At 44.2% G+C, this 18,454-nt stretch overlaps 1 protein-coding gene across 1 annotated transcript in view; it reads right to left on the bottom strand.

Annotated features, from left to right (window-relative positions):
* The window catches only part of RGS20 (regulator of G protein signaling 20), a 69,169-nt gene that overhangs the window by 13,190 nt on the left and 37,525 nt on the right, over window positions 1-18,454 (bottom strand). The window contains exon 2 of the mRNA XM_021688487.1: window positions 491-639. Within this exon, the coding sequence (XP_021544162.1) occupies window positions 491-639 (149 nt within the window). The remainder of the gene's footprint in view (window positions 1-490; window positions 640-18,454) is intronic.

Below are 18,454 nucleotides of genomic sequence, written 5' to 3'. Positions count from 1 at the left end.
ATATTTGATCACCAGCGGCCTTAGACTATTCTTTAGTTGTTTAACACACTAACCTGATTTCAGGGATTTGAATAGAAATCCCTTGAGCTGGAATACAGAGCCCCTTTGTGTGTGTGTGTGTGTATGTGTGTGTTTGTCGTTGTCCTTCACAGATCCCAAATCAGTGTCAGGCATATAGTAGTTGTTTAAAAACATGTATGGGGGCACCTGGGTGGCTCAGTCAGTTAAGCGTCCAACTCGTGCTTTCGGCTCAGGTCATGATCTCAGGGTCGTGAGTCTGAGCCCTGCATTGGACTCCACACTTAGTATGGAGTCTGCTTGAGATTCTCTCTCCCTCTCCCTCTGCCCCTCCCACTCGTGCTCGCTCCCTCTCTCAAATAAATATTAAAAAAATAATACCAAAAATGCCTAGAGAGTTAATCATAAGCTGGCACTACTCAGGGACACCATGTGCCCGTCAGGAGGGCATGACGGAAAAGCCCAACCTTACCAGGAACAGCTGCAGCAGCAGCACCAGCAGAAGCAGCAGGTGTTGGACCCGCGGTCCCCCGCCCCGGGCTGGCCTGGCGTGGAGTCTGTGGTCTCCTGGGCTGTAGGCATCTGCCGTTTCCTCATCTCCGTCCGCTCAGATCGCATGGGCTGCAACCGTGCAAGCAAATGGGGGGCCAGTTACCACCACACAAGGCCAGAGAGTCAGTTGTCTGGACCGCTGAACAGATGCAATTATGACTCTCTCCAGGTCATTTCTGAGAATTCTGGCAAAATTTGGTGCTTATCATCCATTTCTAGAGCCAACGTTTCCTGTCCAGCATCTGCCAATCACTGTGAATAAAAGGACGAATGGCGGAGTCCCTGCTCTAAGGCGCTTCCAGGTCAGGAGAGGACTCAGACAAACACTGACATCACCTATGGGAAGCCATGGCGGTGACAGCTACGATGAGGGCATTTTGCAGCCCTGATGTCCCCTCTGGGCTGAACTGCCAGGGAGCAGTCCCAGGTGACAGTTGAGTTAGGGATGCCCACAAGGCATGACTGTGTGAGCACTGTGGGCCAGAGCATACATGTGGGAGGAAGCCAGGCCAACGTGGCAGGCATGTTAACAAGGCAGTAAGAGGAAACATCCCAAGAGGGAGGACAGAAGTCCTGGGAGGCCGTCGGGTTCTGAGACCCCACTAACTAACAGGTCCAAGTCTTAACTAGCTATGAAACCTTGAAGAAGTTACGCCGCTCCAATATGTGCAAAGCACCCAGACCCCCACCTGCTACATAGTGTTGCTCAATTATTCCCAGGAAGCAAGGGAAGGCTGGGGACCCTGGCCTGCTCTGACCTGTCCTGCCATCTGCAGAGACAGTCCCCTTGGCCTGTCCCAGTGGACCGCAAGCCACTGCAAACAAGGTCTACGCCCTTCAACCTCCCCTTTTTCTGAAGACCATGAGAATGGCTAAAGGAGAGAAGCATAAAAGCAACGTAAAAACAAGAAATTGCCGAGTGCACTCTTCTATTTGATGCTGTGATTCAAATGTTGATGAAGTAAAAGCAAAAAATACCAAAGCTACATTAAAGAACCTTAAATAGGACTTTGGGATTAAATTCTGGATGTGTTCTTCTATTCCAGCAGATTTAGCTCTTCCTACTATTACCAATTCTTATATTCTATTGGACTTTTTGAAAGATTTTATTTGTCAGAGGGAGAGATAGAGAGCACGAGCAGGAGCGGGGGTGGGGGGGAGCGGCAGGCAGAGGGAGAAGCAGGCTCCTTGTTGAGCAGGGAGCCCGATGTGAGAGTTGACCCAGGACCCTAGGATCATGACCTGAGCCGAAGGCAGACATGTAACTGACTGAGCCACCCAGGTGCCCCTGGACTTTGTTTTAATGATTATAGTTTTAGTATATGTTTTTATATTGGGTAGGTGAAGTTCTCTTCACAAGTTTAAAAAAGAATTGTTTTTGGCTGTTCATGTCTGTTTTCTCCTCCAGTTAAATTTTGGAATCAGCTTTTCTAGGTCCAGAAATACCACGTTGGGATTTCGGGTAGGACCACATTGAATTTATAGGTCTGTTTATGAGAAATGACATCCGTTTGAGTACCTGCCAAGATGAATCCTCTGGAGTAGCCCTTTATCCAGGATGTAGCTCCAGGAGTGCAAGAGAGACGCAGTCAAGTGTTTAGCGTCCTTTCCTCCACAGCTGGAACAACGCTCACAACTCCCGTCCACAGTGCCCAGCCGGAGCAGTCCAGGATGCCCGCACTGAGGCGGCTCACTTGTTCAAAGGGTGGAGACAGACATCTGTCCAGCTCACGCCACGGGGAGACAAGCCCCCTTTAATGCCCCTGGGGTGGAAACCTGGGGCTCCTCCAGGCATCTGCGCCATTGCAGCAGAGACACGATGGTTTCCCTTCATTCAGGACACTGAGGGGCAAGGATGAGCCAGCACAGCCTCCAAACAAAGGTGCTGGGAGCAGGAGAAGCCCCAAGCAATTATTTTCTAAGAGATACTGATGCAACTGGTCTCTTTAACAAGAAAAAAATCCCAATAGCTTCCCAGAAGGAAGGACTGTGACGTGGTAACATCAGCGGGTTTCAAGGGACTACTTTTCCAACATCTTTGCAACACTGGGTCTTCCCAATCAGTACATGAAATACGTGTTCATTGAGAGCCTCTCTTCGGTAGATTTTGAAGACTTTCCTCAAACAGGTCTTGCACATTTTTGATAGGTTTATTTCTGAGTATTTTATGGATCCGTTTTTGCATTGTAAATACTTCCCCACTTGAAGTTTCTAAGTAGTTATTTTGGTGCATAGGAAGGCTAAGGGTACTCTATCTGGCCTCCCCGCTGACTTCTCTCATTAATTCTAGTAGTCTTTCTACTGATCCTCTTGGGTTTTCTAGGCGGATGATCATATGGTCTATAAATAGTCACACTTGTCAGTTTACTTTCTGTACCTTTCCAAGTCCAAGATGCTTCCTCGCCTTGGTCTTATTTCATTGGCCAGGAAGATCTGTAAATACTGAAAAGTAGCAGTACTTGTAGGTACCTTTGACTTCTTCATGACTTTAATGAGAAGACTGATGGCACTTTGCCCATATGTGTAATGTGTGCTGGAGGTTTCTGGAAGAAGACAGTTTTACGGAGTTAAGCATATTTTCTTCTATTAGTTACATAGTACAAAATAAGTTGTGCCTGCTTATCTTATTATTTATTTATTTTACCAAGAGATAGAGAGTGTGAGTGGGGGGGAGGGGCAGAAGGAGCAGGAGAAAGACTCTCAAGCTGACTCGAGCTCAGCGTGGCGTCCACTGCGGGGCTCAATCCCAGGACACCGAGATCATGACCTGAGCGAAACCAAGAGTCAGCTGCCCAACTGACTGAGCCACCCAGGCGCCACCCGCCCTCTCCTGCGTATCTTATTAGTTAACACGTTTTATTTGCTTGTACACACCTCATGTTTGTAAATCCTGGGAAGACTTAATGATTTAGTGAGCAAACTCCTCTGAGAGAACATCGTAGGGTTGCTCATGACTAAAGACAGCCTTCAGAAATCAAAGGCAAATGACATCCAAGTCTCTTCTTACACATTTTAAAACAGCTCTATTAAGGTGGAACAAACATACAGTCTGCACATACTGTTTAGAGGGCATAATTTGATAAGTTTTGGCACGCACAGATCTGTGAAACTACCACTACAATCATGACCACATTATCCACCGCAAGCGTCCTCACACCCGAGGACTCCCTCCTGCAGGCCCCCCTCATCAGCTCCTGCCTGTTCTCAACAACCACTGATCTACTTTCTCCCACCATCTGTTAATTTGCATTTTTTAAGAATTTTATACAAACGGAATCTTCTTTGGCTGGCTTCCTTCACTCAGCCTGATTATTTCACGATGGTTATGTATATCAATCATTCATTCCTTTTAAAAAAATTTCTGAGCAGTATTCCATTGTCTAGATGTACACAATTTGCTTATCCATGCACCTATTGCAGGCCTTACACCTTACTGACAGTTCCTGAAAGGATTATATATATATATAAGGCATTGTCTTCTTTTGAACACGGAAGTCTTTTATCAGACAAGATGAGAGGTGCACGTGACTGACATTGTATTAAAATTTACAGCACTGTATACAGTTGTAATGTTTCTAGTTTGTTCTTCCACATTGAATAATGCTGGATGATTATGTTCTTTTCATATTTCTTGGACTAGTCATGGTTGTTAAGCATTTTCCTCACTTACAATTCTTCCTTTCTTTTCTCAGTGTTCCATGTTTCAGTTCATCCTCATAGAGTTTCAACTCAGCTTCATAATCTATTTAATTTTTCCTCTAACATTAGAATTTCTTGTATGGTTTCTTGGAAACCTTACACGTGGTTTAGTAATGCTGACATCTTCAATCATTTAGAACTCTGGATAAACAAGAAATGTATGCTATTCCTATAAAACCTCCGAACAACTTGTCTCCTCTCAGTGCTAAAATTTCTAAATGAATAACAATGGTTTTCACTCAATTACTAGGTGCTGGAATGTTCAGTGGAGGGTAGTTAGTCTTGACGATTTATGCCCTGCTGAGCCATGGTGGAATAGGAGAGTGTGAGAAAAGGCAAAAAGTGATAATAAAATCTGAAGAGTAAATATTAGCAAAATATTGATATTGTTGGATTGTGTCATTAACACATGGACTTTGTTATACCTTCCTCTCTACAAAAAAAATTTTTTTTTGATAGCAAGGATGCAAGCTGGGGGGGAGGGAGAGGGAAAGAGAATCTTAAGCCCAACCCCGGGCTCCATCTCACAACCCTGAGATCATGACCTGAGCTGAAATCAAGAGTTAGATGTTTAACTGATTGAGCCACCCAGGCGTCCCCTTCCTCTGTACACTTAAGTATGTTTGAAAATTTTCTTTAAGTTTTTAAAATGTTGAATTCTATCAGTTAAAAAATCTATTGAGAATATGAATCTATTAAGAATATGAATTTTCCGGGCGCCTGGGTGGCTCAGTTGGTTAAGCGACTGCCTTCGGCTCAGGTCATGATCCTGGAGTCCCGGGATCGAGTCCCGCATCGGCTCCCTGCTCGGCAGGGAGCCTGCTTCTCCCTCTGACCCTCCCCCCTCTCATGCGCTCTCTGTCTCTCTCATTCTCTCTGTCTCAAATAAATAAATAAAATCTTTAAAAAAAAAAAAGAATATGAATTTTCCCCTTTGAATAGTGAATGAAGTAAATTAGATTAATGAATGTCTTGATTTTGAATCAACTTTACCTTACTAAGTAAACTCTTCTTGGGTCTAAAAGATGGTTATTCTTTTATTATACTGCTGAGATTGATAAGGAGTTTTAAAAAAACAATCAATCTTTTTTTAAGATTAAAGAATTAATTTATGTGCGCGAGGCGGGGGGAGGGGCAGGAAAGGAGAAGGAGGGAGAGAATCTGAAGCAGACTCCATGGCGCCGACGTGGGGCTTGATCTCACGACCCGGAGATCACGACTTGAGCAGAAACCAAGAGCTGGATGCCCAACTGACTAAGCCACCCAGGCACCCCTATCTATCTTTATTAGGAAATTATTTTTGTCCGTCGTGAAGATTTGCAGAATTTGCCTGTAAAATTACTGAAATCTCTCAAGAGTGGCTTGTTGACTATATTTTCAATTTCTTCTTTCATTTCTGTTTTTTCATTTTCTTCCTTTCTTTGAGTCAATATATTTTTCATCTCCTGTAAAAAAAATCCATCCATTTCATCTAGTTTGCAAATTTACTGAAACTCATTATTAACAGTCATCTTACCACTGTCAGAATGCGATGCTTTAAGTTACTGCCTGCTTGTTTGAAAGACAAAAGTGTAATTGCTTCTGGGAGAGTTGTATATTTAGGGTCATAAAATATTTGTAGAGACTTAATTTTTCAATGTGATAGCTGATTAATATGAGGCTTAAAAACATGTATTATAAAGACTTTATTTATTTGTCAGAGAGAGAGCAAGTGCACAAGCAGGGGGAGCTGCAGAGGGAGGGGGAGAAGCAGATTCCCTGCTGAGCAAGGAGCCCGATGTGGGGCTTAATCCCAGGACCCTGGGATCATGACCTGAGCCGAAGGCAGACGCTTAACCGACTGAGCCACCCAGGCGTCCCTAAAAACATATACTGAATGAATGCTACCTATTTACAAGATTTTTTAGATATACCATTGGTATGTATTAGCTCAGCTAGTCCTTTCAGACACTGGCATATGATCTGATTAGCCGAACTAGCTTCATGTATCTTTTTTCCTTTGCCTTTACTGTATCTGTGGGAGAACTCTGTACATATTTCATTTCCATTAATTCTCTCTAAATACCATGGAGTCAGTGCTTCTTTATCTTTGCTATTGTTTCCCTCTTTAGGCATGTATATGGCATGGACTGCTGGGCATCATTTCAGTGCGTGTTGGGATGTCACAGGCATAATGCCCCAGTGACTGCCTGCCTTTCTTTGAGAAGTTCTATGAATACAAAACCAATGTCAGTGACCTCAGAGGCTTTATTCTGTAATTTATGGCATTTAAAGAGCAGCCTGAGGAAATGGGAATAACCTAGGTTGACAATTTATTAAATAGTCAGATCTTAACCAAAAGATAATTCTACTCAAACATGGCTTTTCCCAATTCCTAGGAACCTGGCATTTAAGAGAATTCTTTCAAAGTTCAAGCAAAAGCCAAGGCAAACTCTTAATCCTGATCATACGCTTTTAGTAATTTGGAATCAAAAGTAGTATCTTGTTAGAAAAAAATATAAGCTGACCTTAATTAGCGCAGAGAAGTTATTTCTGGTAAACTTAAACTTGGTGCTTGGATGATCATCAACAGCTGTTTATTTTCATTATAGTTTCCAACCTCTGAAAACAGCCATTTTTGAATTACACATTGGGAATATGATGACACATCAACTACTGTATGAAAAAAAAACCTTCCTTCTTAAGGCCTAAGACCTGTTAGAATCATAGACAAGGGTACAGACTCATAGACAAGATGCCAATGAAGGAGAACCAAGAACCTTAGAGGGCATAAATTCAGAACCATCCTCAGCAATTCTTAGAAGATGATCCTACCATCAGGGGACTGTTCAGGGCCCTGAAAGTTAAACCAATGTATAAGGAAACTAGAGAGGCCAACTTCCCATGAAGGCAACCCAAATTTCAACTCCATCTATACAGCCTCTGAGTTCCTTTTTCTTTAACACACCTTGGCTTTCGAAGTATTTTCCCACTGGGCAGTTCTCCATTGTGGATCATGAGTGTATGAAAATTAATAAAGGGAAACCTCACTAAAATGGAGTCGGGAGACCAGACGGGGGAGCTCTCACCCCTTACCAGTTGATGTCAATTACAGGAAGAATTGCCAATTACACACCCCAGCTGAAGAACCCCCAACAGGAAAGAATCATCAATTACAGGCCACAACAGGAAAAGATACACATTGCATCTCCTCCAAGAAATCAACTACCCCAGCAACCCAGCCAATGAGAAACCCTCATCACCCTGAACTCTTGCTTTTCTCAAATGGACATTTTTTCCCAAAACAACCCCTCCCTTAGCTTCCTCCTTCTCCATAAAACAACATTCCTCTCCTTTGTTGGGGACTAGCCTACAGTTTTTTTTTGCCATGGCTTGCCTGTCCTAAATTGTAATTCTCTGCTATTCTTGAATAAACCTGTTTTTGCTGGTAAAATAACTTATTTTTATCACTGTAAATTTCATGAACTTCTGTTTTCATTTCCATTATTCTTTATCTTTCTCGAAAACTACTTTGTTAGCTTTTTCCCTCACCTCTGGCACTAAATTCTTAGTTGATTTATTTTCCATCATTGCTGTTTTCTCATTAATGCATTTTGGGCTACACATTTTTATCCAATTACTGCTTTGATCATAACTATGAGTTTTGATATGTGGCACTACTGTTTAATCCAAAGAACTCAGATCAAATGTAAGCTCAGATTTCTTTTTATCCAAGGTTTTTCAGAAGTTTATTTTTAATTTCTTGACTAGCCTGTCATTAGCTTATATATATATATTCTTGCACTGATTAGAAAATGTGGCCCCTATGACTTTCCCACTTTTGAATATATTGAGATTTGGGGGTAACTTTCAAGGTTTAAAAGGATGTAGCTTTGCTTACCTTTAGGTTTATGTTTTCCAGAATGTTGTATAAATGAAATCCTACAGTAGATAGCCACCTCTAGAATTTTCCATTCATTTTCTGGGATCATGATGTCATTGGGATGCAAGAACCCATTAGCCTGGTCACTTGCCTCACAATGGAATCATTACCTCCCAGACCAGTGGGGTCTCTCTGATTCTTTGAATATTTTGGAAAGATTCTTTAAATTGTAATACAGATAAGAAGGCTGTCGACACATTTAAAACATCAAATGTTTCACAAGAAAGATGGTTTATGAGTGGGAGGAATTGTTATGCAGCCCTCTCATCTGAGATAAGGAAGAGTGGGAATGGGGTGGGCACAGAGCACAGGACTCCTTGCATCCTCACTACCCAGGAGCTCAGTCATTCCCACACCTTCCTTACCAGATGTTGCAGAAGTAACCGATTTGTGTTTTGCCCTTCCTCGGTTTTCACAATGAAGGAGTTACAAATGAAGTCCAGCCGGGATGGGAGGTGAAGGCCGAAAACTATTTCTGGTACTCTGTAGCTTTAGTAACTCCAAATATACCGACTCTCTAGGCTGACTACAAATTGAGCGTGAGACCCTGAGCGTGAAGCTTCCTCTTGCACTACAATGGCGCACGCAAACTGTCCCTTCTTTCTCATCATGCCCTGTAGCTCTCTCACCCTGTTCAAATGATTGGGTCTGTACCAGGAACAACACTCCCTTCCTCGGAGCCACTTCTGTTCATCTGCCTTACACTGCTTGCTGACCTCTCACTGCCAGTGGCGCCGAGCCGCATCAAAAGAGCGGTGGTGATACTCCAGGAATATTCTCTGTGCTGCAGCCTCAAGAGACACTCTCGTTTCCTTGTTCTGCAGTAACACTGCTGAGTATTTCACAGCATTTCTCCTAATTTTACCCTGATTTGGATCTTCCTACCATTTAAGTTTCCCCAGCCTGGAAAAGCTTTTTCTAACATTATTTTGCCCTGGATGCACGATGAGTTTTCACAGATGCCACCTGTAGGTCTATATTCTACATTCTCCTCCACACTGCCACAGGGCAAGCACACCCAGGGTTTGCTCAGCAGCCACGTGGCAGATGGCTGAGTGTGAGCCTCCTGTAAGTGCTGCACACGTTTGTTCTTCAAGTTGGGCGCTCACTGGCCCGGGGCAGTGGAGGAAGCTAGGATCCAGGTCCCTCTCAGAGGGCGCCTAACTTCTGAAGAACTGGAAGAATTCAAGTGACCAGGCTGGGGAAATGGAAGTGTTCAAAGTCCTTACACAAGTTAGAGGGAGGTGCAAATTGGGTGTAATCAGCACTGGGCTTCCAGGACCTGAAGGGGGTCGCTTCTGAGGGTGTTTAGCTTTAAGGCTGGTTAACCCACAGGATGTCTCTCTCATTCAAGAATCTATACCATGAAGCTTGAAAAACAGACCAACTGAAATCAGCAGGGCCCATCCATTCACTCCTGAACGCTCCCTGGGTTCAGCTACTTAGTCTGAAGACACCAACATGTGAACGAAGCTTTCTCTGAGTCACAGAGTCCAAGCGTTAATACCAGATCACCTGATGCTAATTAAGTCACAACCAAGCCCACTGCCTGCCCAAGGCTTCCGCCTGTTACTCTTAGCTGCTGGGAAATAAGCTGAACCCAGGTCAACAGTGATGTTTCCATTTTGTTTAGCTGGATCCTGAAATAAAACCATTTCAAGTTTGAGGGAATGTTGGCACATTACCCTGTGGTACAGTCACCACCAGAAAGAAGTCCAACTCACTCCAGCTCATGAAATATTAATGAGGAACTGGAAGTTACTTGCACTGACTTCTACATAGTCAAATGGACCAAAACTCCAATCAGAGCTGTATCTTCCACTTTATGTGACACAGAGAGCTAACAGTTCTTAGGAGCTCATGGGTTAGTGGGAGATCTTAGCTCTTCCTCTGTGCAAAACTATGAGTCTTCAAAAATTTTTGTCTTTTTATTGTCTGAATAATTTGGGGGCTATTTTAAGAAAAAGCTAGTTCATTGTTCTAGGAGGGGAAGTCAACTGAAAGCTTACTAATAACAACAGACATTTTAGAATTAGAATTACTTCCAGACGGATGCTTACACATGTCCTCACCTCTTAAAAAAATACGTATGTTACCATCTGTTTTGCAGTGCCTCTGAATGGAAATCTTTACTCTCCTGTTTAAATAGCTGCCACCAAGTTTAAGACTATAATAGTAATGTCTTTCTCTTCTTTTCTGCTGTTATTAAATGGATGTATTGTATAACTCAACTTTTATGATTGCTGATGGGAAATATTAGAAATAATAAGAGTATGATCTGAAGATTAATCAATTATGCATGTTTTAACTTGTCTTCTTAATATCAACCAACAATTAAAGAACATTTTGCGAGTACTGACTGAAATCTTTATCCCGGGCTTTCCTTATCCCAAGAGACCATGGGGTATTTCTCAAGGAGAATGGAGATGGGTGCATTCCCAATGATAACCTCGGTCAGGGGCACCTTTGTAAGTACTAAATGCGTATTAAAATCTTTGTCTGTGGGGCTGCTTTAGGAAATCTTCAGATCATGAAGGAATGTGTCAGGCAGTCATTAACGGTTTGCTTGAGAATTTCTGCCAGCTTTTTTAGTGTTTCTCAGCAAGGAACAGGCTCTCTAACAAGAATATATGAGTGAATTGCTGCAAATTACAGAATTTAGCTTTTTCATTTTCATGGCAATCCATAACCTAACTACTAAAACAGGGAATGGCACACACATACCCCCAGAAGAGATAAAATAATGAAGAAAATGCCAAGTGTGGTGATCATATGGCGCAACCTACATTGTTGATGGGAGTTCACACTGGTACGACCCTTTGGAACACTCACACAATCCACGAAAGCTGACCATATGCATACCCTCTGACCCAGCCATTTCAGTCCCTAGTATCCACTCCCCAGAGAGGTTGCACCAAAAGCATGCATTAGGATATTCTTGGATGTACTACACATAATCGCCTAAAACTACTCAAATGTTCCTCAATAGTAGAATGGATAAATTGTGGTATATTCATACAACGGACTATGATTCAGCAATGACTGATCTACAATTACCTCAAGATGTGGACGAATCTCACCAACAACGCTGAGTAAGAGAAGCCAGGCAAAACAGACTATCTACTGCATGGCTCCATTAAAAGAAAAATACAAGCCCTGGCAAAACTGTTGTCCACTGTTAGGAGTCAGAACAGCGCTTCACCTCAGTGAGGAGGTTTCTGGGAACCTATAATGTGCTGCTGCCACGGTGCGGGTGTGGGTGCGGGTTACAGGGCTGTGCTGAGGTGGTGAAGATGGATGAAATCATATGTGCCCTTTTCTATTTGTATGGCATGGTCTTAAAGAAAGCTAAAATGAAGACAAGGCAGGCTAGAGACATGATAATGACAGACGGGTGGAAGAGAGGTTTCTAATTATCTGGATGACTGTCACCTGCCAGGGCATCTGACGTCATGAGCCTCCCAGGGATCATGAGGCAGGGGAACAACGCGCCTGGGAAGATTTGGCAGCACCAACAGCCTGCACGCCAGCCTCCACGTGCTGGCTTGCCTCCTCTCTCCTCTTTCAGCGCTCCTTTTTGGTTTACTCTTACTGCAAGGTGTTTGTCTTGTGCTTTCAATGTTTTTGACCCTTCTGTCAGAGGGCCAGAAAGCATTATGGAGGAGGAACTTTTCAAAATGTGTAATAGTGATTGAGATGGTGTCCATTTCATATAGAAATCCTACCAAGTTCTTGGCATTAATCTGGAGCCCAATAAGCACAATCACAGCCTTGCGAAAGATTTTTGTGTGCTCCGGCATTGTTGGATATTGTCCACAAGACACTGGGAAATGGTGGCAGGGATATGCTCTTCACATCCTTCCTGGATGCTTCGTTTCACAGTTTCTCAAATGTGGAAAATATGCCGAGTCTTTGATGATGTTGCAGGAGGATCAGGCAAAGAATGACCTGATTAGGGGGGCGCCTGGGTGGCTCAGTGGGTTAAGCGTCTGCCTTCAGCTCAGGTCATGATCCCAGGGTCCTAGGATCAAGCCCCACGTGGGGCTCCCTGCTCAGCAGGGAGCCTGCTTCTCCTTCTGCCTGCTGCTCCCCCTGCTTGTGCTCTCTCTCTCTCAAATAAATAAATAGAATCTTAAAAAAAAAAAAAAATGACCGGATTATAAATCTAGGGTAAAAAGATTAAAAATATGACCATGTTGTTTGTTTTCAAAGGGTTTTCCTGCTCAACTGGTCACACATGTATTGAGCTCCAGCTGAAGCAGTCTGTGTTGCAGGTGGGGGGTGGGTGGGGGAGCTGTGGGGTGAGCCTGCCTGTCTCTGCCAAGGGCTTATGTTCTAGGCAGAGAAGCACAAAACCATGACAACAAATAGGTGAGATGCTAAAATCGTTGATACCCTATAGCATGATGAGGGGTTGTGGCCAGGGAGGGTCTCTGAGCAGGGGACACCTGAAGTGAGACCAACGATGTGGAGGCGGGTGCACACAAATGTTGAGGGGGGGATGCTTCTAAGAAGGAACTGCAAATACAAATGATACTGGCTCGTCCCCGGAACATGCAGGAAGGGTGGTGAATGATGGAAGGGATGGAGGGCGCTGAGGACACATGAGTCAGGGAGATGAGAATGGGCTGGAGGCCTCAGAGACCAGAGAATTTCTGGAGGGGAGCACCAGAGTGAGCCAATGGATGGGTCACAGGCATGGGTTTCAGGACGAGGTTTCTGAGGAGGTGCAGTGGGTCATGGCTGACCCTACGGATGGTCAACATGAGTGAGGACAGAGGTGTGGGAGGGGAAAAACCTTCTGGAACTGAGAAATCAAGAAGCTGAGAGACCAGAGGGGAGCACAGATCATTTACAGGGATGTTGAAGAAATAGGGAATGAAGACAGGGCCAATGCTGGAGAGGAGATGATGCCCACGTGCTAGAGTCTTCTACCTAAGGGCAGGGGCCAGAGGGTGAGCAGATGACGGAAAGGAGCAGAAGCAGAGGTTCACTCTAAGGACATGCATTTGAAAGAAGTATTTTCTTTTTTTTTAGTTGTGGTAAATTTACATAACATAAAATTTATCATTTTAACCATTTTTAAGGGTACAGTTCAGTGACGCTAAACACACTCACACTGCTCTCCAACCATCACTACCATCTGTCTCCAGAACGTTTTCATCTCCAACTGAAACTCTGAATTCATGAAACACCAACTTCCCATCCCCACCTCCCCCCAGCCCGACAACCACCATTCATTCTACTTTGTCTCTAAAATTATGAGTCGTCTAGGTACCTTGAATAAGTGGGACCATACAGTATTTGTCGTTTCGCGTCTGACTTATTTCACCTAGCATCGTGTCTTCAAGGTTCATTCATTTTGTAGCTCGTGTCGAGTAGGGTGTTGGAGGGAAGAATGTTTTGGAAGTGGCCACAGAGACACCCACCTAACTTCTAAGAATGGAACTAAGTGGTAGAACTTCAGTGGAGAAACGTCTGCAATTACCAGGGCCCTGGGGGAAAGTGCTGTCTTCCGAGAGTAGCCAGATTTCAGTGAGAGAAGGAAGGGATGGTGAGACACTTGTGAAAAACTGGGGCATTCATTCTGCTGGCAGACTGAGTTCCAGAGAGCACTGTGGGCAGGAGGCAGAGGGGCGTATGATGGAGCCAGATCACGGAGGTGCGCATCCCTGTACTGACCAGGATCAGAAGCCAAGTGGGAATACCAGGTTTATTTGGAGAAGTCCTGCAAGTCTTGGGCTGGCACTTAAAGAATAATCATTGAACAATAATGAGCAATTGAGGGGCGCCTGGGTGGCTCAGTCAGTTAAACATCTGCCTTCGGCTCAGGTCATGATCCCAGGGTCCTGGGTTGGAGTCCCACATCGGGCTCCCTGCTCAGTGGGGAGTCTGCTTCTCCCTCTGTGCTCTCCCCCACCCTCTCAAATAAATAAAATCTTAAAAAAATAAATTAATAAAAAAATAATGGGCAATTGATCCAGAATTTCTACAATGGTGTGTGGCGACCTGTGTCATGTAGGGAAGAGATCATGGGGCTTCAAGTTAGAGGGTCTACTTCTACTCTGACCTTTGCCATTCGTGTGACGTGGACCAAACTACTTCATCCTCCTAAGCCTCCACCTCCTCATCCAGATATCAGCCACCTGGAGACTGGCTGAAAGTCGTAAATGAGAGAATGCATGTGAGAGGTCTCTGAAAACTAGTTAAGTGCTACTCTAATGCCGTTATTATTATTAGTTGAACTTAGTACTCACTGATGATATGTCATGTAAAAGACAGAATGACAAATATGGAAAGTCCTTAAATTGTGTGTGTATATGTGGTTTTTTTTTTTTTTTTTCCTTTAAAGTAGGCTCCACGCTGGGCATGGAGCCCAACCCCGGTGGAGCCTGAACTTTCGACCTTTGATCAAGACCTGAGCTGAGATCAAGAGTCAGATGCCCAACCAACTGTGCCACCCAGGTGTTCCTAAATTGTGTGTTTTTAAAAAAGGATTTTATTTATTTATTTTGAGAGAGAGAGCATGAGCAGGGGGAGGGGTAGGAGGAAGGAGGCGGATGGGGAGGGGCAGAAGGAGAAGGAGAAGCAGACTCCCTCCTGAGCAGGGAGCTCCACTTGGGACTCGATCCCAGGACCCTGAGACCATGACCTGGGCTGAAGGCCAATGCTTAACCGACTGAGCCACCCAGGTGCCACCCCCCTAAATTGTGTTTTAAGATCATAAGCAAATCCATCTTATACCTTTGTATCTATATTTAGCAGAGAGTGAAACTCCCCACTTATCCACCCTCAGACATCTGGCCCCTGGACCATTCACAAACCTAGAAGAAACCTAAAATGCCTCCTCCTGCTTGCAAGTGGTAACAAAATAGCTGAGAAGAGGAAGAATGGGGAGACCTTCAAAGAGGAGTGTCGTTGTGTTAGCTTGCCAACCAGAGCTAAGGAGCTTTTGCACATTCACCGGGGAAGCCTGGGGAGAAAACCTGCTTGAGTCCTGGGCAGGAAGAGGTCCGAATCCAGCCCTGACTTTTCCACTGTCAGGCTTTGTGACTTCAGCAATGGGCCACCTTCCCAGGCCTCAGTTTTCCTGTCTGCCAATTGAAGGATGATCACTAGCTTTTCTTCTTATTCTAAGATGCTATTAGACAGGTGAAGCATGCAAACATTGCTGAGTGAAAAAACGCCAGATATAAAAGGCCACATACTGTAGGGCTCCTTTTACATGAAATATCTAAAAGAGGCGAAGCTGTAGAAACAGAAGGTATATCAGTGGTTGCTAGGGGCTGCAGGACACAGGGGCTTGGTGGGTGACAGCTGGGGGTGTTGGGTTTCTTCTCAATGATGAAATCATCTAATGTTCTAAAATGGATTATGGTGATTGCTACACACTCTGAATATATTAAAAGCCATTGAACTGTACACTTTAAATGGGTGAATTGTACGGTATTGTAAATTATCTTCCAATAAAATATTATTAAAATGCTGTTACTTTATATAGACTTGTCACCTGAAATGAATGTAACACTGTATCAACTACAATTAAAGCAATTTTTTTTAGATGCCATTTTTCAATTTACTTTAAAGGCAGCATGTTGGGCTGCATGAGTCCAAAAGAGCAGGGATACTGGTTGTAAGTTCAGCTCTGGCCCTAACGTGGTGACCCTACATAAGTCATTCGCCCGTGCTGGGCTTCTGGTGGCTGAGTCTTTCCCACTTGCTGTTTCGACAAGTTAACGGTCACTGGGCATGGTATTTAACTGGGCATTGTTAATTATGTTAGGTATGACAAAGGAATTCCATGACTTAGAGCCAAGACACATGAAGACAAGGAAAGAAAAATACGGAGGGAAGAAGAATAGGTAGAGAGAACACGGGGCGGGGAGGAGCAGGTGTGCTGTGCGGTGCGCTGGGAACAGCGACACACCAGTAACACAGGCTCGCAAGCGGCGACGGGGAGAGGGCTGTGGGCGCATCATAGGGCGCTGGGGTGTAGTCGGAGCGTGGACAAGCTGCCCGACTCCCGAAGGTAATGCTACACCATGGCCCAGAACTGTGTACAGTGCCTAATATTTAGAGTTTTTCAAGTCTGTATTTGAAAAAGGAAGTGTCATGAAAATAGTTCCCCAGGGGCACCTGGGTGGGTCGGTCGGTTAAGCGTCTGCCTTCAGTTCAGGTCATGATCCCGGGGTCCTGGGATGGAGTCCCGCATCGGGCTCCCTGCTCCGCGGGGAGTCTGCTTCTCCCTCTGCCTCTGTCCCTCCCCCTGCTTGCATTCTCTCTCGCTCTAACAAATAAATAAAATCTTAAAAAAAAAAAAAAGAAAATACTTCCCCAAACATCATGTTACAGTGGGAAATTCAGATGAACATGCCAGTCACCTTACATAGCATTTCAGTGCTCTCTTGTATATGGAAGTTGGTTGGTACAAAGATCCAGAATGCAAGCTCTTTCCCTGGTTAAAAGCACAACAAGTGCTCTTTCGCCCAGAGAATGATCACGTTTATAGTCTTTCCTACCAACAGTGGAGAAGTGGTTCCCAAAGTGCATATGGAGAAACGGAAATGCGGGAAGCTTAACTAATTACATTTCAAATTTTATTTGATAGAGAAGATAGTGAATAAGTGCAATTAATGTTGCATTGGCCCTCACTGTGTTCAATCTTGTGCATATTTCATCTCTCTCTCTGGTGTTGAAATCTAAATAAATCTAGAGCCCAGAGGGTATCATGTATTATGCATGCTTCAATATAACCCTAAAAATGTGAACTGAAATTTGATGTGAATTTAAATCCTCTACAAACTCACACTTACGAAAGTGTCTAAAGGATGAAACATTAAGAGTGAAGCCAGTTTCTTCTTTGGTTCTGAGTGATACAAGGAATATACCCTCCCAACAAGAAAAGGGATAAAGCCCCTCTGTGCTCTCCTAATTGCCCCCCCCCCCATTCTCAGGTACACTCTGGATACCTTTCCATACTAGGACAAGGGTCTGGAAACATCTGATATCCTCAGATGCATTTCTGGAGGTGATACAGTGTCCTCAACCCAGAGAGTTCTCCAAATTAACAATGTGGAGGGGAAATGCAACATTATCACCATCGTCCTTGCTCAAGGCCAGCCAGGGAAGCTGCAGCCAGGAGGAGGCTGTGAAAGGGCAGGGATGGGAGGGGTAGGAGGGGTGGAGGAAGTAGGGGTGCAGGGGGGTGTGGAGGACTGCAGATCAAGGAGGCATTCCAGCCCTGCTGAGGGACAGGACATCAAAGGGCCGGCCTGGAGCACACACAGTCAAGATCCTTTGGCAAACAGAGGCTCCTGTTACCCTTGCTGCATATGCCCAGACATACCTTGTGCCTGTTAGCCACTCTGCAAATGTTGAACTGACCTACCAAGCTTTCGAAAGGCCCTTAGGAAATAATGTTCTTAGTATAACTAAAAGGGGCTGGTCATACAGACACGGTGCCCTTCTGATGCGATGCAGTAGGAAGTTCAAGCACCACCCAGGAAGTCACTGAACTAAGTCACTGAACCTAAGTCTATTCCAGGCTTTGGATCTGACATCTAGTTTGCAGAAATTTAGGAAGTAGAGGAACAAGTTCAGCATCATGAGGAAGAAGTAAATAAATTCATGATATAGGACAATCCACGGGGCAGTGGCTCCAGTTTCTTCCCCAGGTTAGTGTGTGAAAAAGAAGATGGAGAGTAGACGAAGCAGACAGAGACTAAGGAGAAACAATGTGATATGGCTAATGTTAGGGACTGAATTGGGTCCCCCTCATTTTTATGTTGAAGTCCTGATCCCTAGTACTTCAGAATGTGACTGTATTTGGGCACAGGGTCTTTAAAAGCGGTGATTACAGTAAAATAAGGCCAATGAGGTGGGGCCACGATCATAACTGACTGGTGTCCTTATAAGAAGCAGAAATTTGGACACGAGAAAGACACGGAGGATGCACGTGCACATACAGGAGGAACATGTGAGGACAAAGAAGTGTATGTGCCAAGCCAAGGAGAGAGTCATCAGGAGGAACCAAACAGGCCGACACCTTGATCTTGAACTTGTAGCCTTCAAACTGTGAGCAAATAAATTTCTGTTGTTTAAGCCACCCAGGTGGTGGTATTTTGTTATGGCAGCTCTAGCAAATGAATACAGATGTTAAGTGATGCTAAAATAGTGTTAATTTTGTTGGGTATGACAAAGGCATTGCTATTATTATATGGACATTATATTTTTAAATGCGCTTATTATAAGATTATTAGGTTT

The sequence above is a fragment of the Neomonachus schauinslandi genome, chromosome 4 (genome assembly GCF_002201575.2).
Source record: "Neomonachus schauinslandi chromosome 4, ASM220157v2, whole genome shotgun sequence".
Lineage (NCBI taxonomy): Eukaryota > Metazoa > Chordata > Mammalia > Carnivora > Phocidae > Neomonachus > Neomonachus schauinslandi.
This window is presented reverse-complemented; position numbering and strand designations above follow the sequence as displayed.